General features: G+C 41.1%; 1 protein-coding gene and 1 long non-coding RNA gene across 5 annotated transcripts in view; both read left to right on the top strand.

The window, feature by feature from the left end:
* Window positions 1-27,650, top strand: part of GABRG2 (gamma-aminobutyric acid type A receptor subunit gamma2) — an 88,161-nt gene that overhangs the window by 22,369 nt on the left and 38,142 nt on the right. For all 4 annotated transcript variants that reach the window (XM_072990284.2, XM_072990285.2, XM_072990283.2 and 1 more), the window contains exons 2-6: window positions 10,939-11,087; window positions 16,438-16,505; window positions 17,828-18,048; window positions 19,138-19,220; window positions 22,495-22,632. In XM_072990284.2, the coding sequence (XP_072846385.1) occupies window positions 10,939-11,087; window positions 16,438-16,505; window positions 17,828-18,048; window positions 19,138-19,220; window positions 22,495-22,632 (659 nt within the window). The remainder of the gene's footprint in view (window positions 1-10,938; window positions 11,088-16,437; window positions 16,506-17,827; window positions 18,049-19,137; window positions 19,221-22,494; window positions 22,633-27,650) is intronic.
* LOC140704523 (uncharacterized) lies at window positions 9,735-9,929 on the top strand. The gene is made up of 2 exons (XR_013541946.1): window positions 9,735-9,838; window positions 9,887-9,929. It is a non-coding gene; the product is annotated as an uncharacterized LOC140704523 (long non-coding RNA).

The following is a 27,650-nucleotide window of genomic DNA, read 5'->3' as shown; positions in this document are numbered from 1 at the left end:
TTCGGGTCTTCTTGACAAGGCGTCAGCAACACAGTTCACTGACCCTCTGACCACCTTCACTTCAAAGTCATAGTCTTGTAGGTTTAAAGCCCACCTCATAAGTTTGCTATTGTGGGTTTTCATTGTCTTTAACCATTGCAGTGGTGAATGGTCAGTGCACAGAATAAAATGTCTTCCCCAGATGTAAGGCTTGGCCTTCTGGATCGCGTAGACTATGGCCAGGCACTCCTTTTCCACGGTTGCCAAATGTCTCTCACCTTTCTGGAGTTTCCTACTCAGGTAGGACACTGGATGCTGGTCACCATTCTCATCCTCCTGGCAAAGAACTGCTCCTACCCCACTGTTAGACGCATCGGTGTAGATGATGAACTCCTGGTCGAAGTCTGGAGCACGCAGCACTGGATAGTTGATGAGGGCCTCCTTCAACCTCTGGAACGCCTCCTCACAGTCGCTGGTCCACGGGATGCGGTCATCAGTCTTCTTCCTCGTCAGATCGGTCAGCGGAGCCGCAATCTCGCTAAACCTCGGGATGAACTTTCTGTAGTAGCCCACCAACCCAAGAAATGATTTGACCTTTTTCTTGGTGTTGGGTCTAGGCCAATCACGAACTGCTTCTATCTTGGCCTCTAGGGGTTTGATCACTCCTCCCCCTACTATGTGACCCAAGTATTTTATTTCTGGGCTACCCAGCTGACACTTGCTCTCTTTGCAGAGCCTAGGCCAAAGCACTTCCTCCCCTGGGTCAAAGTGCCTCTCCCTGGCTTTCTGGTCATCCCAAGCTTTCTTTCTGACCTTTTGAGCTTGCAGGGTCTCTGCTGCTAGCTCTAGGTTTCTCTTTAGGTCATTCATCAAGGTGTCTATATATGTCACAACATCTTGTGGGTCATCCTGGGTGATCTGCTCCCAATTTTGTTTGATCAAATCGAGTGGCCCTTTCACCCTTCTCCCAAATAAAAGTTCAAACGGACTGAACCCGGTACTGGCTTGTGGCACTGATCGATAAGCAAACAAAAGGGATTGCAGCTTCTGGTCCCAATTGTTTGGATTCTCTGCCAAGTAAGCCCTAATCATGCGCATCAAAGTCCCATTGAACTTCTCCGTTAACCCATTACTTTCAGGGTGATAGGCAGTGGTTTCCTTGTGTTTAATTCCACAGATTTGCCATAACCGTTTCATGAGCTTCGATGTAAACGACGCGCCCAAATCTGTGATTATTTCTGAGGCAAATCCCATCCTGGACATATACCCCACCAAGGCATCTGCCACTGTGTTGGTTTCAATGTTAGTCAAGGGAATGGCTTCAGGGTACCTCGTGGCATGGTCCACAATGGTGAGAATGAACCTGTTCCCCCTCTTTGTGGCCTTGGGCAAAGGTCCCACAATATCCACCCCTATGCATTTGAACGGAGTGTCAATCACAGGCAAAGGGCACAACTTTGCTTTGGTCCTGTCACGGTTATTCCCCTGCCTCTGACACACATCACATTGTTTACAGAACTCCTTGATCTGCTTCCCTATTTCAGGCCAGTAAAAATTCTGTGTAATTCTCTGCTGTGTTTTGTTCACCCCTAAGTGCGCAGCAAACATGTCAGAGTGCCCCCTTTTTAAGATCATGGGGCGATACTTTTCAGGTACCACCAGCTGACTTCTGATCCCATCTCCCCCTTTTGAGATATTCCTCAGGGTCTCTCTATATAAAATTCCCTTTTCCTCTCGAAATCTCACTGGGGTTTCAGGTGTTAGCTGGGCGTCTGTCACCTGTTCAAAACACTTTTGGAGAGTGGCGTCTGCCTTTTGCTGTTGGCCAAATCGGCTGTCTGTGGTTAAGGTTTCCACCACAGCTTCGGAACTCCCCCCTGCTTCCGTCTCGGGCTCAACAGTACCCCCCTGAACTGTCCCCGTGGTGGCTTGTGAGCGTGTAATCACTAGCACCCGTTTCACATGTTCAGCCAGGTCATTTCCCACGAGCACGGCTGCTGGCAGAGTTGATGAAATCGCTAGCCACCAAACTCCCCTCCAGCCTTGAAAGTTCACAGGTACCTCAGCTACTGGCAGTGAGATCACCTGCCCCTCAATCCCTGCCACCTTTATGCTCTCATTTGGGATTATATACTCCCTAGGAATAATATCTGGATGGCACAGGGTCACCTGGGAACAAGTATCCCTTAGCCCCCTATACTGATGGTCAAGTATTCCTACGTCCACCCCTGCGGTTTCAAACAACTGCGAATCTGTTCTCACTAGCAAGCAGCGCTTGACCACAAGAGGACCATTTTCCCCAGCCTGATCAGCAGATGTATCTGTTCCAGATTGAGTAGCCATGGCAACAGGCTCCCTCAGTGGCAAGGAGCTTTGCTCTTTCTGGACACAGAACACCGCTTTTGGCTTGGTTCCACTCAAATCATGAGGCACATTTCCTTTTAGCTGCTTTAATTTCTCACACTCTGAGATTAGATGGCCCTTTCCTTGACAGAAATAACATTTTCTGCTGTATTTTGAGTCTTTCTCATCTTGTTTTGGTTTTCCCTCCAAAATCTGAGGTCTTTGTTTTATGTCTGAGGGCTTCCCTTCACCATGGGCCCCTCCCACTTGCTGGTTTTTCCCTGGTCCCTGAGAGTACTTGCTGTAGGTTTCTTTAGGTTTACCTATCGATTTCCCCTCACCTAAGGGCTTTCTTATTTGGGAAATAAAATCTGCGATTTCGGCCGCTTCGGCCACAGATTTCGGTTTCCTTTCCCTCACCTGGAACTTCAGTTCCCCATGCAGGACTGAATAAAACTGTTCCAGCGCTATCAGGTCTTTGAGCTGCTGGTAGGTCTCTGTCCCCTCCTGCGACAGCCATTTCTCTAGCAGCCTCACCAGTTGGGCCCCCACTTGGGTAAAAGTCTGCTCTGGTTTCTTGGTGAGTGACCTGAATCTTTGCCTCAGCTGTTCCGCATTTATCCCATGTCTGGCAAACACCAGTTTTTTAAACTCTGCGAAATCTTTTAACAGTCCCTCTGGCATCTCTGCATAGACTTCGGCCAGGCTGCCACTGATTAAAGATCGCATGATGGTCATCTTCTCAGTTTCCCTCACTGAGAAGTCCACAAACGCTCTTTCCACGAGGGAAAAGAACACCTCAGGGCAATCCCCCTTGTGGTACACAGGGAATTTCTTCAGGTCAGTTTTAGACAATTGGCCCCCCTCAGAATCCCTATTGTTATTATTGTTCTGGTTCATCAGTTCCAATTTTCTTAACTCAAACGCCATTTTCTCTCTCTGCAATTCCAATTCAAATTGTCTCTGTTTCTCCCTTTCCCTTTGCTCCATTTCGAATTGCCTTTCCCTTTCCTGCATTTTTTCTTTCTCTAATTCAAATTGTCTTTGTTTCTCTCTTTCCTCCATTTCCCTCACCCTCAGTTCATGCTGTTGGGCTAGGAGCAATTTTCTGAGTTCTGGGTTCTGTTCTCCCGTGCTGTCATCCTGCACTGAGCCAAATTCATCCTCAGAACCTTGGTCTACCTGGGGTTCCCTCACTTCACCCATTTCTGCCATTTGGCTTCGAGTCAAGGGCATAATCCCCCCCAGAACAGGCTGCTTTCACAAGTCAAGCCTCAAAATAAAGCGACCACTTTTTTTTCTTTTGCCTCAGAACCAGCCTTCTATAGATTGCTGCTGTTCTTTCAGCACTAACTTGCAACTGTTGCCAGCCAGAGTCCACCCCCCTCTGCTAGGCCTCTCAGCAGACAAGCTAGATCACCGCTATTTCACTCAGCTTTGCCTCAGCTTTTTCCCGCCAAAACAGGTTGCCTCAGAGCTCCCTAATCTAGTCCCACCAATCTGAGGTTACACGTTCTTTCACTAGCGTACCTCCCCGTGAGGTAAGCCTAGAAGATTACCTATGCGCTCTCAGATTGTCCCTGACTAGACCCCCCTTGCTCTGGGCACACTTGCCAAGGCTTTGCTGGACCACTGGACAACTGGACCAGTCGTATCCCACACGCTGGACACCAATCAATGTGACAACCCCAGACCTACTGGGATATGCCACAGTTTCACTAAGCTGCCACCAACCATTCCCTGTAAGGAGTCACACAGACCAGGAATGGATTTTTAACAAATAAAGGAATAAGGTTTATTTAAATAACACACAGGGAAAATAAAATGATCAAGTGAATAAGATACAGTAACGTGGCTTAGTCTCAATCATACATACACCAGTTTGGTTCACACAGAACACCTTTAAATAAAGCACAGACCCTGAACCTATCAGTTCTGGCTAACCATACAGACACCTGAACCTATCAGGTTGGTACTGACTGACACACAGTAGTACCCTGTCTGACACACAGACTCCTACACCAGCTTCTTCTCTCAGCTCTCCTCCAGCTCTCCTAACTTCTCCACACAGGCTTCACATATATATACAGTACAGCCCCTCCTCCTGATGTCCCGCCTTCCACTCCCCATAGGCTGGAACTTTCCCTCCAAACCCATGACAGACAGGTAACATCAGTGCTGTATGTAACACACTTCTCCCAAAACCAAGTAAAATAAAGCAAGGCGTGACAGTAAATCCAACCCTCTTCCCAAACCAAGCCCCTGAAATATGGGGATTGGGCAGATTTCTTTTCCCCTTACCACTTTGATGCCTTTTCAGCCTGGCAGCACTTGAAGCTGCTGAGGGCAGGCACACCAGAAAAGAGCAGAAATAAAGTAAATGGCAGTTTCCCCCCTCCCCTTATAAAATAAAAATGGCAACCCCCTCACAAACCAGCAAATCCAAAGGGGCAAAAAAGGATGGAACAAAAAATATATAAGGGAAAACCTATAAGGGAAGCAAAGCAAAAAAAGCTGCTTATATACTGCCCCATAGCACTTCAAGCACTTACTGGGCAATTTACAAGTGAATTAAGGAGGCTACATATGCCCCCCCCCGAACTGCGTACTCATTTTGCTGACCTTGGAAGGATAGAAGGCTGAGTCAAACTTCAGCTGGCTACCTGGGATCGAACACTGGGTTGTGAGCATAGTTTTGTCTGCAGTACAACAGTTTAAGCACTGCACCATGAGGGAAGAAGAGCAGCAGTCAAGGATGAACAACCTGACCCAAATCCAAAATGGAGGGCAGGAGAAAAGGAGAAGCAGCAAACAATCTCATAAGGAAGTTGCCAAACAGAAAAAAGAACAGCCATATCAGTTTTCCAAACCCTTTTATGAAGTCAAACCTCCCACACTCCCAGAACATTCTCTGAATCCTAAGCAACAGCTGCCAGCCCTTCCCGCAAGACCTACAATGCTATTAGTGGGAATATCAATGTGGCAAAGTAAAATGAATGAAGAAATCTGAAGAATCTAAATCTCCTTTGGATTCTTGAGCATTCTTCTTAGCTATGCAATTAAAATTATGTACCAAAGACTCTAAACATCTCCCCTCTACACCTTTAAATCATGGTAATAATGTTGACATAACTATAAGTGTATAATCTATTGATCTATATATATATATATACACTACCAAAAAAGGACCATAAGTAAATGTCTATTCTTTCTTCCTCTTACATTCGTAACAATGTTATCTGAAAAGAGGGTTTCAAGAGCAGCTCGGGCATAACTTAATAGAGCATTCTATTTTTCAAGCCTATGGGACTTTTTAAACTGTGACTGCACAAAATGCTGTTTATGTTGCTCCAGCAAACACAGATTTATAGCAGTACTTTGCCCCACATTCAGCATACTTTTAGCTGAATCAATAGGGAGTCCTTTTAAAAAACTGACAGCACTCCCTTTTTTCTGTGCCCCTTGCAACTTCTAATTCAGGTGCTTGTGTAAGAGTCAAATGCCATATGATGAAATACATTTGATCACTCGCTATCTCATTTTCAAATGATAAACATCTCTGTCATAAAAAATGACAGTATTCAGAAGGAAAAAAATGATAGATTTATCATACTGGAAAGATATTAAAATAAATAGTAAAGCTACTGTGTGGATGGTTTAGACTTCCCGTCTTAAACATAGGAACATATGAATTAACACAAAGTTCAACAAAAACAAAAATGAGAAACATGATTTGTAGTTTTTTTAATCAATAAATTCTTGTTCATGCCACTGTCCAGTGAACACAAAATGGTCTTATTTTCTTATTTTAAATGAGGCTCCAAATATTAGTTGTTATTATTACTGATACTTGGAACTATTACATTTGGATTTGGATTAGAGATGTGCAGGACTTAAATCGTGCCTCTTCATATGAAATAACCTGTGTGGCACCATAGGTGCCACACAGATCCTCCTCCCATTCCCTGGAATGGCTGGGCCACTCACCTTGCACCATGCACTGCTGGGATCCTTCTTCTCTAGCAGCTCTCCAATCCAAGCAAGAGTTTGGGCTGCCTGTCCCATCTCCTCTGGCAGCTGACCACTCATCAGCTGCAGTGGGAGAATCCCCATCTTGCCTCCTTGTTGGAGTGATTGGCGGCTGGAGGAGGCAGGTGTGGACATCCTGAACTCCTGCCTGGATTAGAGTGCCACCAGAGAAGAAGGACCCAGCAGCATGTGATGCAAGGTGAGTGGCCCAGCCGGGCCGGGGAGTAAGGGAAGGATCCGTGCAGCATCTGTGCAGGTTACTTCATACGAAGAGGTGCAACTTAATTCATGCCCATCTCTAATTTGGATATATTTTGAACTATCTGAATTTGGATTATTCAGTGAATTCTGAATATTTCTGAATCTGAATAAACATCTCTAGATTTAATGGAGTCTGTGGGGCACTGAACCCTATAGCATTGGGCACTTGATTAAAAAGAAGGTGGTACTTATGATGATCCAATCCACCCTCCATCCCTAGCTTATTTGACTTTCTGTGACTTTGATGCCAACTGAACATAAATGATGGAGTTCCTTGTTTGAGAGATTATTCAGGGACATGTCGATTCCTGCTACTGCTCCTCCTCTTGCTACTTCTACTGCTGCTGTTTGTGGCACCTTCACACTCTCTCTGCCCTCCAATTAGTTCCTACATCATCAACCAGCTCTATTCCAAGTACAAGGCAGTAATGGCAACAGGAGAGGGCTAGCCACCCGTCAGTCCCACTAACTACAATTGACACTTTGTGTTCACTGTTGCTGGCACCACCTTGCCATATGGAAATAGCACTGCAGCTGTGACTACCCTATATGTAGGATTTGCTGCTATCCACGATTTCAGGCATTTGTGATAGATCTTGGAACATATCACCTGCAGATATTGGAGGGTGGAGAGACACCTGTAACCTTTTAAAAAATCTTACCGTCACAGTAGAAGTGACCCTCCCCCTCCAAGCTTGGATCAGACGAAGAAGAGAGGAGAAAAAGGGGAAAGGGGGAGAAAACTACCTTAGGAGATCAATTTAAGATAGAAGTCTTGCTCCCATGACTATTTGAAATGTCAATATCAAATCCTATTTACTTCAAAGCATTGCAGGTCCTTTAAATTTGTATTGTTGTGACTTGGTGACTGTGAGAACTTTCTACTTTGAGGGAAGCGCCACCACCCCCCCCCTTTGGATCTGATATATAAATAAGATGGAGAAAGAAAAGTAAGATTACAGTGACATCTGCTGACAGAAGAGTCAAACAGCATCCCTTAAAAAGGTAAAAGGTAAAAGTTTCCCTTGACATTTTTAGTCCAGCCGTGTCCAACTCTAGGGGTCGGTGCTCATCCCATTTTCAAGCTGTAGAGCCAGCACTTGTCCAAAGACAGTTTCAGTTGTCACGTGGCCAGCATGACTAGGGAATGCTGTTTTACCTTCCCACCGAGGTGGTACCTATTTATCTACTCGCATTTGTATGCTTTCAAACTGCTAGGTTGGCGAGGAGCTGGGACAAAGTGACGGGAGCTCACTCTGTTGCATGGATTCGATCTTACGAGTGATGGTCTTCTGACCCTGCAGCACAGAGGCTTCTGTGGTTTAGTCTGCAGCACCACCACATCCTTGCAGCACCACCACATCCCAGCATCCCTTATATACTTAATTTAGAAAGAAATAAAAAATCAGTATGCAACAAAAGGTGGAAAAGAGAACTCAAAGATGCTCACTGGCACAAGAACAGAATCTCAGTGGGTTATTGTGGCAAGAGTCATTTAAGGACTGGCAACAACGTTCAAGTATTCAAGAGATGCTATCTACAGGGACACAGCAAATACAAGGAGGGATGGCTCAGCTATGTATACAAATGAAAGACTTAGGGATACAAATATCTAATATTAAAAATTAAATTACATAAAATAAAAAAGAAATAGCCAGAAAAGATGGGATATCAAAAAGAACAGAAGGAAGTCTGGAGACCTTGTGTACAGAGATGGGAGAACTAAAATGGGAAAGAAAGCAAGATGAAATTACGCTGTTAAATCTACAAATAGAAAGAGCCAGAATCTACAAGAACAAAAAGAAGATACAGTGCAAGTGATTACTACTTATTTAGCACCGCTCGTGGGGATGCAACCAGAGGATGTTCAGCAAAATATAGACACAGCACAAAGAATTAATATAGCATACACCAGGAATAAAAATCTCCCCAGAGAAATTTATGTTAAATTTACGGGAAATATTTTTTGAGATAAAGTTTTAAGAAATATACAGGGCAAGGAACCTAACATAAAAGATAAAGAAATTAAGATATTGAAACATAATCCATGGCAAATAAGACAGAAAAGAAGGCAATATGCATTCCTCTGGGGAACAAATTCAATTATGTCTAAGTGGTTGGTGCCTGAAGGTGTCCTCTTTGAATTCCAGGAGCAGAGTTACTATATTAATTCAAAAATGAAGAAGATTTTATGAAAACAAAGGGAAAATGGCTAGGCAGAAAAGAAGAGAAAAACGAAGATGAGAAATGAGACAAGAAGAAATCAAGTAGCTCATCAGGATCAGAGGCAGAAAGAAGCTCGGCTTGAGTAGAAGAGCAAGTGAGAAACTCTAAAGGAAAGTGTACTATAGAAACATGAGGATCCAGGAGGAGGAAAGAAAACCTCAACAATAAAGAGGTACTAAATGACTAAAACATGAAAGTGAAAGATGAAGTGGTTAAAAACTTTAAAATGAAATGGATATAAAATGGTAGAAGAATAACGATGTTTAAAAATCAGTAACAATTAAAGAAAATGTAGGTAAGGTGTTTTATGGATGGTACACGATTTACTGATGATACGCAATGCCAACAAAGTTTTTTTAAAGGTGCAAAACTGTTTTTAAATAGTGTGGGAAACCTAAAACACAGGATGGCACTTTTATCATGTTTGGTGGATATATAGGGAATTATTGTAGGTGCATGAAAATTTGAAAAATATTCTATTTCACACAACATTTAAACCATTTCCCCCTCTGTATTGAATATTATTCCTGAGATGTTAGATAGAGAAATGAAATATGCATGTAATTTCTACAGCTAAGTTATTAGATGGAAAATATTAGAAGAAAACAGATATCCAGGATTTAGAGCTGACCGAAAAGACACGGGAAGTCATGGAGATGGAGGAAACAGAAGTAATAAACAAAGATCACCTTAAAAAGGACTCAAAATTAGGGAATAATTTCATAATTAGATTTGAAAGATAGTTTGGAAAGCACAGATTAAAGAAGAATGTGAAGGTCCAATTAGGGAATAGATAATGTAGTAACTATAGTAATACTGGGAAAATTTGTTGTTTTTCTTTTTATTTCCCTTTGTAGCATTAATTGTACAAGTTGATGCAAATGTATTATCTCACGCTCTGGAATTTTACTATCTCACGCTCTATCCATACCTGTCCCCCTCAACCCCAAATTCCCCTCCCCATAACTCTACCCCCATTGAAAAGAATAACATTTGAGCCGTAGAAAGAAAGAAAGAAAGAAAGAAAGAAAGAAAGAAAGAAAGAAAGAAAGAAAGAAAGAAAGAAAGAAAGAAAGAAAGAAAGAATCAAACTGGATACCTGCAAATCAGTGTGAATTGAATTAGGTTGTTTTCTGAATCAGTGAAGCAAGGTCAAAGCTTAATCTTGCATTTGATGCACAATAGAGATGGGCACGAACTGCCAGTTGGTGTTTTGTGTCAGTTTATCCATTGGTCCAACAGGTGCTCCATCGTTCTAAGCCCCGCCTCTTCCGGTGAGCACCCTGGCTCCCCTGTCCTGCCTCCTCCAGGTGCTGTTTCTGAATGGGCACCTGACTGATGGATGAACTGGCATGAATCACCATGCATCTCTAATGAACACCTGTAATATATTCAGCTGCAGGTTGATTAGCCATGAGGTCACTGGTAATGTGTTACAGAGCAATGAACATGAATAGTCCTCCAAAACACACAGAGCAAGCAATGCCTCCCTTTATAGTTCTCCATCTCTAAAATGGTAATATTATTGTCCTTCCTTACATGACTGTTGTGAAGATGAATGGGTTCATAAAGCTTCATGTGCATTTAAACATATTTAATGCAGAACCACCCAACAGATTAAATTCTGTGCAACCAATGTTAACTTAAATCAGTATTCTAGACTAACAGCAGGGCATATCATTGTATCTCAGTATTATTTAATTTTATTGTCAGACAATTCTCTCTAAGGCAATGACTATGTTCCTTTTCACACATATTGATGTACTGATGATGCACTGCCTGTTCCAAAACATTTAATCTAAACCCACAAAATAAACAACTGCCTTTATAAGATTCCAAGGAAAATATATCTGTGCGAGAGAAAATAAATATGTGCAATAACCTTGAAAATTCACTGAAACTGAGCTGTAAATATCAGTCAATAAATGATATTCCCTTGGTCATTTCTTTCAATAAAGTTATGTGTGCAGAACTGTTATTATTTTAAGGGGGTTATGCAGTCATTATGGTTTCTGATAGAGCTGTCTCTGAATATAATTCACACATTCACCCATAATGTGACTTTAGTGTTCTGTTTTCTTATTTTTCTTTTCAAAACAGTTCTAGCCAAAAAAGTGATGACGATTATGAAGATTATACGACCAACAAAACCTGGGTTTTAACTCCCAAAGTCCATGAGAGTGATGTTACCCTTATTTTAAATGGACTGCTGGAGGGATATGACAACAAGCTAAGGCCGGATATAGGAGGTGAGGGTATTGTTATTGTTATTTTAATGAGAATGAAGAGAAAGAGGAAGAGAAGCCAAAATGTTTTCCATAGCAAAGAGCTTGCAAGAAAATGTGCATAAAATGTATAACGTACTTGACAACTGATACTTCTCTTCATGAAGCTATAACCCACCATTTCTGAAACAAGTATTTCAACTCTATACTTCTGATGAAGTTTTTTTTAAAAAAAAAATGTTATAGCTGATACTGTAGAGTTAAGAAAATAATAATAGTGACAAAAGACAAGTATGTTCATTTGGCTTGTCAGATCAGATAACATGAAGTCTGAGCCTCCCTATGAGCCCTATAGAACTTTATAGATATATGAGGGATCAGAAGCCTGTGTTCTTCACAGCTGGCATATACATCAAAAGGGGTTAAATCCAACGTGACCCTGAGGAATATACTGCACATTGTGCAATCCTGCTTTCTTCTGACGATCCTTTATTTCACTGGTTCTTAACCTTAGGTTACTCAGGAGTTTTGGACTGCAACTCCCAGAAGCCTTCACCACCAACTGTGCTAGCTGGAGTTTCTGGGACTTGCAGTTCAAAAACATCCGAGTAACAAAGGTTAAGAACCACTGCTTTATTTATTATCCCCACACAAGATAAAAACTGAATGTCCAAAAAAGTTTCTGCTTTTCTTCCTTTTGTTGAATAGGCATATGAACGCAGATATGAATATTTAAATATACTTGTATATATAAAAACTTAACACAAAATTAGAAATAAGGATATAAAAATGTAATGAACTTAAAAATATATACGTAATGGCTCTAACTAAACTTGAAATGTTCCAGCAAAAATTAACATGGTGCTTTAAAAATACTCAAAAATAAATGTATTACAAAGAGACATTTTCTAAAATTATAAATGCTTAATTCTCAATTAAGTCACATCTATGAAAATTATGTTAAGAAAATTACAGAAGTAAGAAACTACCAGAACACAAGCAATTAAAAATCATATCAGCATATATGAACAATCTTAAACCATCCCCAGCAGAGTTTTCTCCCCTTTAACAGTGCTCTCCTGGCATCCTTTGCTCCTTGCCTCAATTATCTTTTCTGGCAATTACTTATACCATTATCATCCCTTTATCAGTTAAAACAATCTTATCTGCAAGGATGGAAATTGGGAGATTAGACGACCAGGAAAAAATGTTTAATCAAACTCTCAATTGTTCCAACAGAGTTTGTAACTTCTGAGGTTTCTAATCTAATTATTTGGCAAGTTCCCATTTTATTGATAACATTTGACTGAACCTTCCTTAAAGTCTGGAGTTACAAGGTCCACAGTGTCGGAAATTTAAAGCTTCTAAATTCTTAGAAGATATAAATAATGTAATGCAAAGGTGTTGGATCTATAAAAAGTGGAAACAATCAGACCTAAATAGGACACCTCTAAATTGTAATTAAAACATTGTTCACCTTCAGAATATTATGGCAGAGTGACCATGTCCAGCCTGAGAGTCCACCAATCATTTTGATTGCCCGCAGTAAACTATTTCCAAGCTGCACTTTAAATACAATTTCAGCTTCAGGACAATTTTTTCTGTACTCCTCTTAATAATTGTAATACATAATTTAAAACTGTGACAGGCTCAGTGTCGAAAAATATATGGGCAAAGTAGTAAATGAAATCAGGCAATTTGTTTCAAAATAGATAATTTGTTTCAAAATAGTATTGTACCACTTGGATGTAATATTTAACTGGGCTGCACAATTTCAGTTAAGATTGATTTAAGCATCTCAAGTCCTAGTACTCAGTTTCAACTGGATTGGGGATTAAGCTGTTAGTGAAAGATGACCGACACCAGTAAATGTTCCATAGAATGAAACAACATGATTATCCAGGTATAAGTATAAGAGACTATAGCATTTAGACAAAAAAACATGCTCTTGTTGAGCCTTAACTGATAAGCATGGGTGAAGTTGATTGTCTGTATGAGAAAAAACAAACATTCAATCATTAAGAAAAACAACTCAAGAATGTCAGCCTTAGGAAGAACGTCCTGTCAATGAAAGCTGTTTGAGAATGGAATGGGCTGTTCGCATAAGGTGGTGAATTCTCCTTTGTTGGAGGTTTTTAAAGTGGTGGGGAAGCTGTTGATTACTATTGATTTCCTGCATTGGCAAAGGGTTGGACCTGATGACTCTTGGGGTCAATGTAAGCTTTTCAATTCTCCTTGATTCTATGCTGTGCCCTTTACAGCCTCTATAACACTTATGTGGTCATAAAAAGACAGGTTTTTTATGGGCACAGAGGGTGGCATAGCCCTCTCATTAATTTGCCCACCCAGATATTCCATCCAACACCAAGTAGACAGGAGGGTTTTGGGGGGGAAGTTGCCATTATCTCTAAAAACACCTTAGAGGTTGTCAGGCTCTCTGCCTTGAGGATCCTGGGCCTTGAAGCCCTCCACGTGTTGATGACCCTTGGGGATGGATTTAGGATGGTGCTGTTCTACTGTGCTCCCCACGATCCAGCACTTTCCTTTCTGGAGATGGTGGACTTCATCTCGGTGGTGGCACTGAGGTCCCCCAGACTCCTTGTCCTGGGGGACTTCAATGTCCATGCTGAGATTGGGGCCACAGCTTCAGCTCTTGAGTTCTTGGAAAACATGGCTTCCTTGGACATGTCCCAACTTGTTAATGGCCCCACTCATGTGGTGGGCCACACACTAGACCAGGTTTTCTCAACTGGACAGGGAAAGAATGGACCAGTGGTGACCTACTTGATATAAGTCCACTTGTCATGGTCAAACCACCACCTAATAAAATGCAACCTCTCAGTGGCACTCCCCCTCCACAGGAAGCAGGGACCTATTAAGATGGTCCGTCCCCACAGGCTATTGGATACTGTTGGTTTCCAAGATGAAATGTGTGGGATACCAACTGATCTAGTTAGTGGTCCTGTTGAAGTTCTGATGGATGGATGGCATGCTGCTGCCACCAGGGCAGCTGACATGATTGCTCCTAAATGCCCCCTCCATTGTCAAGCCCGTCAAGCCCATCCATAACCAGCAGCTATGGGTGTTGAACCGAAATAGAAGGAAGCTAGAGAACATTTGGAGACAGGCCCTGATGGTATCCAATTAAAAGCCACAAAAATTGTGTCTAACATCTATTTAGCTAAAGTGAAGGCTACAAGAAGATCTTACTTTGCTTCCCAGATAAGCGAAGGCCGAGACCATCAAGTTGAACTATTTCGTATTGTACATGATTTATCTGGGGTTGGTCAAAGTGATAGGCCTCCCAGTAGTATCTTCTGTGACCATTTTGTGCCCTTCTTTAAACACAAAGTGGAGGCCATCTCCTGGGACCTAGATCTCTCCTCTTTACCAGTAGATCAAGCCGAGACGTCCAATGTACTGTCTTGCCCAGTGAGTCTAACACATTTTCAGCCTGTGACGTCAGTTGAGGTTGACAGAGTGCTTGATCAGTGCACTAGATCCTTGCCCGGCCTGGCTCTTGAAAGTGGCCAGACCTTCAACAACAGGGTGGGCAAATGCTGTTATCAGTGGGTCTCTCCTTGAGGGGGATCCAGAATTCGGCAGCCAGATTGTTAAGTAAGGAGATACCAACACATCTCCCCACCCTGGCTTTTATGAGTTGACATGAGTGCCCCCCCAAGACTTGCATTGATGTGTCCTGAAAATATTCCAAACCATTTTGTGTACCCAAACATTGGGAAGGCGTTGGCTTGTTTTATGTCCAAAATAATCCAAATGTAATCTGACCTATTCTCCCTCTATGATCCTCCCTCTTCCCAACCTCAAGCCTTAATGCCTGGCTTTCAGTCTAAGCCAGTGAAGAATTCGGGGTTCATCACCTGCTGATTCAGGCTCTTAAAACTCAAATTTGAGCTCAAGAACTACTCTTTTTGCTGGCTTCTCTGCCAACAGAAAGACTGAGGAATGTACAGTATGCTAACACTGGCAGATGCAATACAAAGAAAAGCTTTTTTCAGAATTATCTTGTGCATTTATTCTTAAACACATACCTATCGTTGAAGTCCTTTTCGGGTTATGTGGTATAAATATTAACAAAAAATATACCTAAGACCAAGTAATTGAACATTGACCAAAATCCTCTTGTGTAGTTATGCTGGTGTAATTTAACTTTTGGAAGCAAATGGCCTCAGGTTAAGATACTATCTGTTGCATAATAAATGTGACTCCACACATTATCGACAGTACCTATGGCTTTATTTCTAACTCTGCCTGACTCGAATCACCTCCAAAAGTTTTGTCGTCGTGCCACTGTAACAGCTCAAGAGGATTTTGGCCATTAGTTTATGTTTATACATAGCAAACTGCTAAACATTAATACTTTTTGCAATGTTGTTGTTAGCTACTGAACTTTGTATACATCTCCAGTAACTCTGCAGGCTATGTCTATTCACTTTGCATTAATTCTAGTAATAGGAAATGTCTGATGCAATATGTCATGAGAAATTTTTGGGAAACAAAATACATGTTGAAATCCAGAAGCATAACTTATGCCATGTAAGGCTGATGGTGTGGTATTTCAGAAATTAATTTTTTCCTATTCCCGATCATTGAAGGTCCTGGGGCTCCTCTGGGATCCTTTTAGTCAAGGGGAAGCCATTGGAGGCCCTGGGAAGTCTTAATTTTTGGAAATCATCAGCAAAGGAATGATTTTGCTGTTGATGGTGATGATATTTGGTAATTAACGACTCTCCCCATTCTGCAGCCTCCAGCAGCATGCCCACAATGAAAGGGATCCCAAGGGAGTCTTGGGACGCTTGTGAGCAGAATCAGAAAATTTTAATTTCCAAAAAAACTGATGCCATCAGTCTTATGAACTGTTTAAGTTATGCTACTGAATTTCAGCCACAGTTTCTTCTTATTAAATGAAATGTCTAGCTTTATTTCTAACTCTGCCTGATGCACCAGCACTGACCTGATTATAACCTCATTAATGATTCAGTAGGGTAAATGAGATCAAAATCAACGTGCTGATAACACAAGCATACTAAATTTGCTGATAGAAAAATAGCAGTCACAAGCCTTGTATAGGCATTATTATTTTTTTTCTTGGAAAAACATGAGATCATTTTTTTTAGTTTTGGGGATCAGTTTTGTCCCTGTTTATTGAAATAAAATGTACCTGACCAAGAGAAATTGACCTCCTTTGAACCAGACTTCTCCAACCTCCATGTGCCTTCTAGATACATTTGGCTGTAATGCCCGTCTGAACATAGCTTATGCATCTGGGAAGCCTATATTAATATACGTAAGTTGTATTTATGGTTTAAAAATGTTTTAGTGATACTAGCAGTTTTTCTTATTTTTGTTACAGTGCAACCAACAGTAATTCACACTGATATGTATGTCAATAGCATTGGTCCAGTGAATGCTATCAATATGGTACGTAACAATTGCTCATAAATGTCAAAATATTTGTATTGCTTGTTACTGTGTTCAATTTGGGATGCCAAATGTGGTGCAGTGGATAGAGTGACAGACTGGGAGGCCTGGGTTCAAATCACCACTCAGACATGGAGCTTACTGGGAATGTAGAACTGGTAAAGCCACTTATTAAATACTTCACTTCCCTTGAAAGCCTGGTTAAGGTTGCTGTAATTTGGTTTTGACTTGACAGTATATAACAACATGTACCCTTTATATATAATTGAATTTGGTCCAGAAATATGCCAGAAGAAAGGGTGGAAGAAGGGTGAGAGTTGACCTTTCTGACATTTCTTCACCATAGCAGTTCTATCTGAGCATCTTGTTGGGACTTAGTGGGTAGTAAAGATTACTGAAAATTGCTTGAGCCCATTCTGTATCTGAGATGCTAACTTAGTTCTTAGATGGTGTTTCTTTAGCTAATGTGTACTTGCTGGCTATGTCCAAGTTGTTGTCTCAGATCCTCTTATTGCCCCAAGAAGACCTTGTCCAAAATTCTCTTGAGGCAATATGCCTCCAGTGTTGCATATTTGCTATGCATAATAGGCAAATTACACTGGAGACATATTGCCCCAAGTTAAGAAGCAATGGCAGACATTAACGGTTGCACATAACTCATATGAATCTGATGCAGTTCTGCAAATGATAATGTGTACAGTGATCTCTTACCTTGGGGCAATTCATCTCCAAATGTTATGCTTTTTGTGCTCTGCCAGCATAACCAGGTGAGAAGATCTGAGCTGCTGATACCTATTTTTTTGTATCCTCATTTGAAAATCTTCCATTCACTCATATTAATTTTAATGTACATCTTGGATACATTTTATCTCCGTCCATTTGCCAAAACAGGCAAAACAGCATGTCAATTACGAATAGCCAAAATGAGAATTATAGCAACACTACCTGGGTGGTTTGATGCTCAAAAAAGTTAAATTTAGTATTCTGATTTGAAAATTAATATTGAGTTTTTTTTTAAATGCAGATTATGTTCTCTTGCACAGCTTCATAATGATTAGGGAAAATGGGGGGGGGGGGTGAAGAGAGCTAAACTTAAAGCATGATGAATGATAATGATATGATGATAGTCAACCAGAAGCACAAACATATTCTAAAAATGAGGAGGTCAGTTCTGTTGCTGATCAGGCTACTAATGTGACTTTCTTGACCTCTTCTATGAAATGGGCACAAAAGCTGTGCCAAACAAGATTGCAGAGATTTTGAAATTAAGACCTGTCTGAGATCTATGGAGTTTTATTCTGATGTTTTTGTTAATACTGCAGGAATATACAATAGATATATTTTTTGCTCAAACCTGGTATGACAGACGACTAAGATTCAATAGCACTATAAAAGTGCTGAGGTTAAACAGCAACATGGTGGGGAAAATCTGGATACCAGACACATTCTTCAGAAATTCAAAAAAAGCTGATGCTCACTGGATCACCACACCCAATCGGATGCTTCGGATTTGGAATGATGGCAGAGTATTGTATACACTAAGGTATCTATGCCACTCTTTCAGTGTTATCCAATGTGTACAGTAAGGATGCATCTTGCACAAAATCCAAAGCTCCGTCCAAACAGGACTGCTCTGGTGGTTCCTGAAGTGAAGCAGCAGAAGCTTCATGCAGGAGTTGGACTTTAGAAGGGCCCAGACAAATATTGTGTCTTTTAGTTTTAATTTCTATAAAGACACAGCCAATTTGGGGATGAAGGGAGTGAGATGTAGATTAATAGGGCCATCCTCTAACCCTTATGAGGGGCTTTTCAGTTTCTTGCTTTTGGGTTGTGGCAACAGTGAGACTGGGAGAGGGCTATTTGTCCAGGGCTACCATATTTTACCATTGGTTCCCAAGAGTCATGTCAATATAGCCATTGGATAACCGAGGTGTTCTTGAACTGTGCTATCTGGGGATTCTGGGAGTTCTGGACTAAATAATCACTCAGCCTCAGGCAACATTTGAGTTTTCTCCATTGTTGGTTCATGCAGCACTGTTTGGCCTGGGGTTTTATGTTCCAGAGTAATGCTCTTGGACCTCTTAAACTTGAGATATTTTAGATTCTCAACAGGTCTTAATCTAGTTTTGTTCATGAGGAACATAGGATATTTTAAATATCATGTTGGAAAGATCTCAAAAATCCACAAGTAAAAATTCCCATTTCCCCTTAAGACCTGCAGGCCAGTATCCTGTTGAACAGAACATCCATTCAGCATAATATTGTGGGCCTGTGCCATTTGTGTGAGTGTTGTGCCTTGTACAAAGGAAGGATGGGATTTCTTCATGAAGACCAGTTCTTGAGGAATGGTAACACTTGTGTAAGTGGTGTGATCCTGCAATGCTATGATAGTGGGACTTTCTGCTTAGCAGAATCTCAGTAGGATACTGGCCTTAGTGACAGAAGAAAGTAGAGGGAGGATTTCACATCCTAATCAAAACCTATTATGGAAAATATTAGAACAAGAGCTATATAGATTTTTTTATCTTTTTTGGAAACATGTATCCTTCATTTTTATAGCTAGAGAAAGCCTAGAGCTATGAACAATATAAATTGTATTATGGTAATAAAGTTTGTATCTGTTTCTTCATAGATTGACTATAGATGCTGAGTGTCAGCTACAGCTGCATAACTTCCCAATGGATGAACATTCTTGTCCCCTGGCATTTTCAAGCTGTAAGTAGTGAACCCAGACTAATGGGCTCCTTTTAAGAAATAACAAAAGAATACAAGTTTTGAAATAAATTAGTGAGCAAAAGCTCTGTTGTCGAGCAAAATAAGGTCACAACCCAATGTTCTTTTGGAGACAATTTAAGGGCTATAGGGTTTATTTGGATCTTTTTTATTATTTAATTTTATTTACATACAGAAACAACAACATTTTACAACAACATTCCAGTAATCTTTTAAATGACCCCTCATCCCTTTGAGAAATAGATATATTCTTGCTCTAGGTTTTCCCCTTTTCCTTCATTCAATATGGTATTTATAAAGTCATCCCATATCTCATTAAATTTATTGATATTTATTGTTCCTTTATAAAACTTAATTTCAGGTGTCAGTTTATTGCTAATCACAATATTCCAGATTTTGGATCTTCAAGGGAGATTCCTCAGGGGTTTCTGAAATGGTCTGCAGCTGGCGCTGTTTCAGTATTTCTATTCAGGCATCTGTGACAGACATTATTGAATCAGAGCTTCCTGTGTTCGTTATCTGTTTGGAAGATCTAATTGACCAATATAGCCAAGGAAATCCTGAATCAGCTTGCTTGTATTTGATGCCAACTTTGAGTGCAGTTCAGCAAGACTTAAGAAAGAAGGAATAGGTGTCCCATTGCTGATATCTTGTCACTGACATAATAGAGACTGGGGGACATGTGACAAGATCCCCATTGAGGTATTTCAAATTTTGAGCACTACATAAGGGAGCAGGTAGTTTTTGCAAACCCTGTTGTAACACAGAAAAACATATTCATTGCAGTGCCATTGCTGAGTAGGCAGCAGTTTCTCATGAAAACCTACAACTAGGTTTTCATAGGAAACAATATTGTGATATTAAAAAGTTATATAAGGGCCCAGGGTGACAGATGTTTCTAGACAAAAATCCATAACGGTGCCTGGTTTGTTGGATTTGGCAATAGGGGACTGTTATACTAGTTGAATTTTTATTCTTGTTAATGCTGTGGGTCTATCTCTGTTTTTTTAAAAAAATTCTCCTGAATCTTTTCTCCTTTTGCAATGTGTTCTATGGTAAAGAAAAGGAAACCAGCCTGTTCTCAGAGTGATCTCTTAAATATTTACTTCTGTCTGTCCTTTAACACACAGTCATATCATTTTAGGAGTGACATTTGGAAATAGGAGATTTGATCGGGCTAAGTTACTGCCCAGCTTTGTGCAGGCAAAAACAATAAGCAAACAAGCCAGATGGCATATTTTGAGAAAAAATTCACAACCAAGGCGGAATTTGTCACATGTCGGATGTTCTTTGGATGTTCTCTAGGCATTCTGATGCTGAGAAACACTGTGGATCCATGGGATCCAAAGTCCGACACGCGCTCAGAAAACTAAAAGAGCTGTGGAACTGAGGCAGTTCATTTCCCTCCTATTTGAATCAATGGGATGGAAAACTTTGCGAACAAAGCACAGGGAGCATTCTAAAGCATCCCTTTTAGTGGTGGTGGAGGGAGGCAGAAAAAAGAAGCAATGCTAGGCTGGTTGGGGCCAAGGAGGGTGTAGTTCCACCCATTTGGAGGCCAGGTTGGGAAAGGCTAATCTAAGCAGAACCTTGTAAATGAGAGAGGGTGGGAAGAAAAAAAAACTATGAACTGATTGCACTGTCATGTGGGCAGAGATGTTGAGGCCATTGAATAAGCTGAGAAACCTGTTAGTTTATTCCTTGATTTATTTTTATCTCAGCCTTTCCCTAAGCTCAGGATCATCATGTGAGCTTGTTATGCATGAATTATCCCCTTATATTTTATCCTCACACAACAACCTGTGGTTCCCTTGTTGGGATAAATGTGGCATATAAATGAAATTAATAATAATAACAATGGTTGTTGTGGGTTTTGGGGGCTCTTTGGCCGTGTTCTGAAGGTTGTTCTTCCTAACGTTTTGCCAGTCTGTGTGGCCGGCATCTTCAGAGGACAGCACTGTCTCACAGTCATAAATACTCTACTCCCAAGCCAACTACACCAGAGCACAGAGTGCTGTCCTCTGAAGATGATGGCCACAGAGACTGGCGAAACGTTAGGAAGAACAACCTTCAGAACACGGCCAAAGAGCCCAAAAAACCCCACAACAACCATTAGATCCCGGCCGTGAAAGCCTTCGGGAATACAATAATAACAATAATAATAACCTGTGTGGTGACTTGGGCGGGGAGAGGGAGGGAGTGGCCCAAGCATATTCAGAGTAGTCCCATCACAGCTCCTGTACTGGGACTAGAGCTGATTTCCCAGCTTAGGTTGCAATACCAAACCCAACGTACAATACCAGCTTCCCCACAAAATAATGTTTGCAAAAGCATGCCCTGTAAGTTAGTTGTAGTTTTTATTAGGGATTTCTCTGGTACATAGTGTAGACAATGGTCATGAATAAAGCATTTACCACTTTGACCCACTGATTTTGCATTTATAGACATTTTTCCCATGGTAACCTTCAGCTATATTAGACTGCACCTCCCATGCCAGGTTGGCTCCTGGTGATGGCAGTAGTAATCGAACACATCTAATTGCCAGGAGTTTGGGAGGAGCTGGTATATGTGTTCATGTGGCCCATCATATTTACGTGCACTTTTAAATCCCCAAAGAAATTTTCAGAGATCAGCCATAGCTCTTTCAGAGGACAGGAACCTCAGAGCTTTTGTCTTAAGAAACAGTGTCTTTAAAGCAGTTTAGTATAGTGGGGGCTGAAAGAGACAGCTTTGCCTTTCAGTAGCTGTTTGGAATGGCAAAGCCCTTTGTACGCTTTGTTGCATGTTGATTTCGCTATGTAGACAGAGGAGGGTGAATCCACCAATGGGTGCTACATGGCTCCATGTAGCTTCCAAAGACCTGAATGAATCCAGCATCTAGGGACATCTCAGTACTCTGTTTCCACCTGATTTTTCAAAAGTACCTTTTAAAGGTATTTCCCCTGTGCACTTCAATGGTTATAAGGGCATTTCATCCCATATTTTGAGGGGCCTTGGCCACTTTGCAACCCCATTCGCTCCCTGAAATTCAGTAAGAACACTACCTTTTTGAAAAAAAGGAAAATTAAGGGTTGGGGTCAAGTATTGAAGCATTGTATTCACCTCTGCAATGTCCAGGGATCAGTATGTGGAGTCCCCAGATGTTTTGAGATCAGCTACCCTCTGCCTGGTTGTGAATGTCATTCATGTCTATGTGGCCAAAGGAGAGCACATGAATGAAAATAATGATAGACTGGTGATGTTTGTTGTTTTGAAGATGGCTATCCAAAAGAAGAAATCATCTACATGTGGAAGCGCAGTTCAGTGGAAGTGGGGGATACGAGGTCCTGGAGGCTGTATCAGTTCTCATTTATTGGGCTCAGAAATACTACTGAAGTGGTGCCCACAACTTCAGGTAGGTAAAGCTGCTATACTTTGCATAGGAATGTCCCCTTCATAAAGGCTTGTATGAAAGAGTTGTGTGGGAAGAGGTCAATATTGCGCTTGCTATGTAACAAACAGGCTGGTCTAGCCAGGTGTTACATTGAATGTGTGTGGACTAAATGTAGGCACGGGGCATGAAGGTGTGCATATTAGGCCCATTCCTGGTGTCCCTTGGCTTTCTACTCAAGGCTCATATTTTTAGAAGCTTTAGCACAAATCCCTGAAGAAGTAGATATTTTTTCCCAATATGCATTTAGGTGAATAGGTTTAGAAACCTTTGTGAGTTTGGAAAATCCTTTTGATGAATATTCTTGGTCATGTGGAGACTTCTATGAGCATACATCTGGACACAGCTATATGTGTTATGTATTGAATGTATAGAATGGACAAGACCACATTGTGGGGTGTGGATGGCACAGGGGTGTCTAGGACCCATTTCCTCATCTTACTTTAATTCTCGAATGTGCAGGCCAGTTCCTAAAACAAATCAATATTAGCACTTTCATCAGCGGTGGTTGGAGGTTTCTGGTCTAGCCTGTTCTCTGACATTTTAAGTGTGCATGCACCAGCTGGTATAGTTCAGTGAGTTGTGCCTCACTTGGAGTATGCACTCTGCTACCTGTGCAACCTTGGACAACCTGATTGGTCTCAGAGTGCTACCAGAATATATCACTTCTGAATAACTTCCACCTAGAAAATCCTGGGGGGTCGCTGTAGGTCAGAATCGATTTAATGGTCCATCATCATCATCACCACCATCATCATCAATATGCTAAAAATATTTTATACAGTGGTGCCTCGCTTGACGAGGATAATCCGTTCCAGCAAAATCGCTGTAGAATGAAATCGTCGTCAAGCGAAAGTAAAAAACCCATTGAAATGCATTGAAAACCACTTCAATGTGTTCCAATGGGCGAAATACCTCAGTGTCCAGTGAAGATCCTCCATAGGGCGGCCATTTTCCAATGCCTGTATAGCGAGGAATCCATCCTAAAACACAGCGGGGAGCCATTTTGCACAGCAGGTGGCCATTTTGAAAACCCGATGATCAGCTGTTTTGATCGTCTTTAAGCGAAAAATCAGTTCTCGAAGCTGGGAACCGATCGTCGTTTAAAAAAAACATACAAACATCGTTAAGTGATTTCCTCGTCTAATGAGCTAATCGTCAAGCGGCGCACCACTATAGTGGGGAAGGTTAGATATGTGGTCTTCTACCTGCAAACTGAAATGAGACATCCACTCAAGAGTCACATCTTTGTAAATGAAAGAGTAGAGAACTTATGAACCTCTAGATATTGGTGGACTGCAGCTTTCATCAGCTGAATGAACGGGGCTAATGGTGAAAGATCATCCAACTGCACTGGGAAGGCCACACTTTCCCCATCCAGCTTTATGTCTCCAGGAACCTTAGAAAACCTCACAGAGACTGAGAGCATGGGAAAGGCAAGGGGAAAGAAACAGGGTGAGGAATGAAAATATGAAAAAAAAATCTAGAAACGTCCAGAGATCCAAAGAAAGATTGGACATTTGTTATATTTGAGTGCTAAATAGTATTGGGGCAACTGTGACCTATCTGAACCTCCTCTCCACTTTGTCTACCCTTGCTGTAGAGGCTGATGGTTATGGTTAGATGTTTGGTGTGAATCAAGTGGTTTCGGTGGTTTTGAGCTGGGTCACACCAAACATATGAGCAATTCACAGTCTTTAGCAAACAGCTGATTAGAGAATGAATGAACAGGATTAACCTAAGGTACATTCTTCATTGTGTTACACAATCTTTAGAATTATTTTCCCTCCTCCGTTAGCTATAAAATTAAAAGAATTCCAGGGAAACATCTCTGTGACTCAGTATCACAGTTCCTTCTCTAATATGCTTCTGGAGCTGTTGGTGCTCCATTTTGCCTTTACCTCTGGGTCAGAAGTAAATGAAGCAATCTAGTACTAAATTGGTGGCTGCTGGGCGGGTAATATGCCTTAACAGGTATTTCTTTTCCTCCTGCCTATTTGTATCACCCACAGTGTACCCATGTAACAGAAGCTGTAATGGCAAAATATTAGTGACTTAGAAGAACAGTAACCCTGATTTGCACGTTTCTTCCCAATGTAAGGAATGTTCTTGTCACATTCCTCAAGGTTGGAAGGAATACTGTACTCAAATCAGAGTTATAGAAAAGGTTGCCTGTTTGGCAGGGGGGGTAGTGATAAAATGTGGAACAAGTTATTGCATAATTAAATTCTTCCATGTGCTGGAGGTCTCTATTATCTATTTAAATAAAACTCCTGCTGTTGTATTGTAAAAGCCTTCCCTTATGTTCTCTTCCCAGTTTTGAAGAAGGTAGAAAATCAACAAGCCATCAGGAAAATATATCAATGCCGTACAGATTTTTGACCACAGAGTTCTTTAGAAATTTGTATGGGATCCCACTAATTGGGGGACAATCTCTCATTCTATTCACTATACCATACTGGAAATCTTTGTTGGTAGTGTTCCAGAAATACCCAACCTCTTGAGCCAGCTCTGGTCCAAAACAGATTTATTTATTTGACTAATCCAGGAGAAGGTGAAATGGTTTTGATTTAGAGAAGTTACTATGGAAGGACCACAGCTGAGGAAAACAGATGAAATTAAGTGTCCTTTGGAATCTACAGCCATTAATAATCTGTCTGCTGTTTTGCTTCCATGTGCCAGAGGTCGCTCTGCATAGGGGAAGAATTAAGAAGTTTGGAAATTGCCTAATCATTTCCTGAAATAAAAAAAGACCAAAAAGAAACAAAAGGATGTCCTCAGCTTTTCCCCTGTCTGGAGAGATAAGCAGGACCAGTGTTACCATCAAGCAGAATGAGATAGCAGATTATGGGTGGCATGGAAGGATAAGAAATGGATGGGTATTTAATTTGTTATTGTTTTATTTTTACTGTAAGAGTTAGAGTAAGGAGCCTGTGGGATTTTCTGGCGCATGTGCCCAAAATAACAGAGCTGGGATCAAGCTATTTTGCATCTTGTCTTGTGTCATTTGATGGCTGGAGCAGGTACAACTCACTGCTTTGTCTCAGTCAGCAAAATGTGTTAGGCCGGCACCTTAATTAAACAACTACACTTAAAAAATGCTCTGCATCAAAAGAGTTTCTAGGTTTTACTTCTTCACTTCGTTGGGGGAAAAATCAGAAAAAGACTTGTGTATCTTCTCTGACATAATGTATATTTCTTATGTTGATAGTGGCTTCTTGCCCCTTTGGCCTGTGCCTTTTGCTAACTGATTTAAAAATAAATTCCTGGATAAAGAAAAATCAGTATATTTTGAAAATGCTACAAGTGTCAGTTCCTTTTGTTTCAGACTTTGCAATAAACATGGACATAACATTTGGCAAATTATGAGTTTCTATACATTAAGGAAATGATCCATTCACATTAGTCTAATATGGCCTTCCTGAGGGATCATTGATCTCATTTCAGAAACCACAGTAGTGTTCTAGTAGGGCCAATATATTTGAAAGATCATATTTGCTATTAATGCACTGATGCACACCCTCCCTATCCACTTACTTAAACAAATAAAGTGATCAATATTAATTGTGCATTTGTACATGATGGACAAGAGTTTTCTTATCATTAACATGAGATGCTTTCCAAAGAGGATCTAGTCCAGCTCAATCCAGTCCTTTGGTCATAAAAAGCAAAACTCATAACCTAAGTGCAGAATCATGATGGCTTTGTGTATCTCTTGTCTTTTCTTTAAAAAAATTAGCCCCGTCCCATATTCAAGGAACCAGCTAGGCATGACTGCAAAGTAGGTAGGCAAGCCAGTCCACCAAGAGGAATGGATTGGGGATGAGACCAGATTGCTTCTTAGCAGCTTTCTTAACCCAAGTACTCCTTTTAGGATGAAACAGATCACAAAGCAAGCCAGTGTTTTTTTTACGTTCAGAAAGTGCTGCCATCCACGAGGCACAAAATGACATAGCTAATGTGCTTGGAGTAAGCTAGGGCTGCCAGGTTGGCACCATCTCATTCTCTCAGATTTGAGGACCAAAATGTGACACCGGGGGGTACAGGTCCTTCTGATGTCAAAGGAGACAGCACCCACTGGGAATGGGTGGAGATGACTTTAAAGTCCTCTTGCAGACAAAAAAATAAAAAATAAAAAATTTAAAAAAATCAGACTCTCTTCTCCACCAAGGCTGCCTGGCCCAAGATGTTTGTCCCCACCTGATGTCTCAGAGAAGCACAGCAACTCATTCAGACTGAGGCACAAAATGACATCCTGAGGCCTGCACCCTGAGACCTGACAACCTCGGAATGAACGCTGTTTGGTGCTGTTATTGCCTTTGATGGGCAGCTGTGCTCAGAAAGGAAAAGCTTTGCAGCTTCTAATAAGAGCACTAAACGGACTTAAAAACAAACCCTCCAGTTTCCCTAATTTATGGGCTGCACTGGTAATCTCTGTCTGGCTGCCTTAGATGCCATCTGCCACTTTTACTGAACAGTTCACTGGGGAGATTCTGTTCTACATTCAGTTTCCCTGTGATCCAGAAATGGACAAACCAGCCTACTTTTTAGCCCATATTTCATTTGCACGTGTGCTTCCAAAAGACTATTTCATGTCATTTCCATAGGAATCTTATTTTTAAAAAATGCAGAAAATTTCATTGAGATGTATAATTAGAGCATCATTCTAGGACTCAGGAGTTATTGTTGTTTAATCGTTAGGTCATGTCCAGCTCTTCATGACCCCACGGACCAGAGCATGCCAGGCCCTTCTGTCTTCCACTGCCTCCCTGAGTTTGGTCAAATTCACATTACCTGGGTTCAAATTCTACCTTGGCCATGAAGATTCACAGAGTAGTGGCAATATTTCACATACCTCAAAAAACAAAGCAAAAGCAAAGTGTTTGCTATACTGCTTATATAAGACCCCTTAGTAAAGCTCTCTCTGGGCGGTTTACCGTTTAATTATGTAGGGTATGCATTACCCGCGCCAGGAAGCTGAC

This window comes from Pogona vitticeps, chromosome 2, assembly GCF_051106095.1.
Source record: "Pogona vitticeps strain Pit_001003342236 chromosome 2, PviZW2.1, whole genome shotgun sequence".
NCBI lineage: Eukaryota > Metazoa > Chordata > Lepidosauria > Squamata > Agamidae > Pogona > Pogona vitticeps.
Note: the sequence above shows the minus strand (reverse complement) of the source record. Positions and strands in the feature narration are given on the sequence as shown.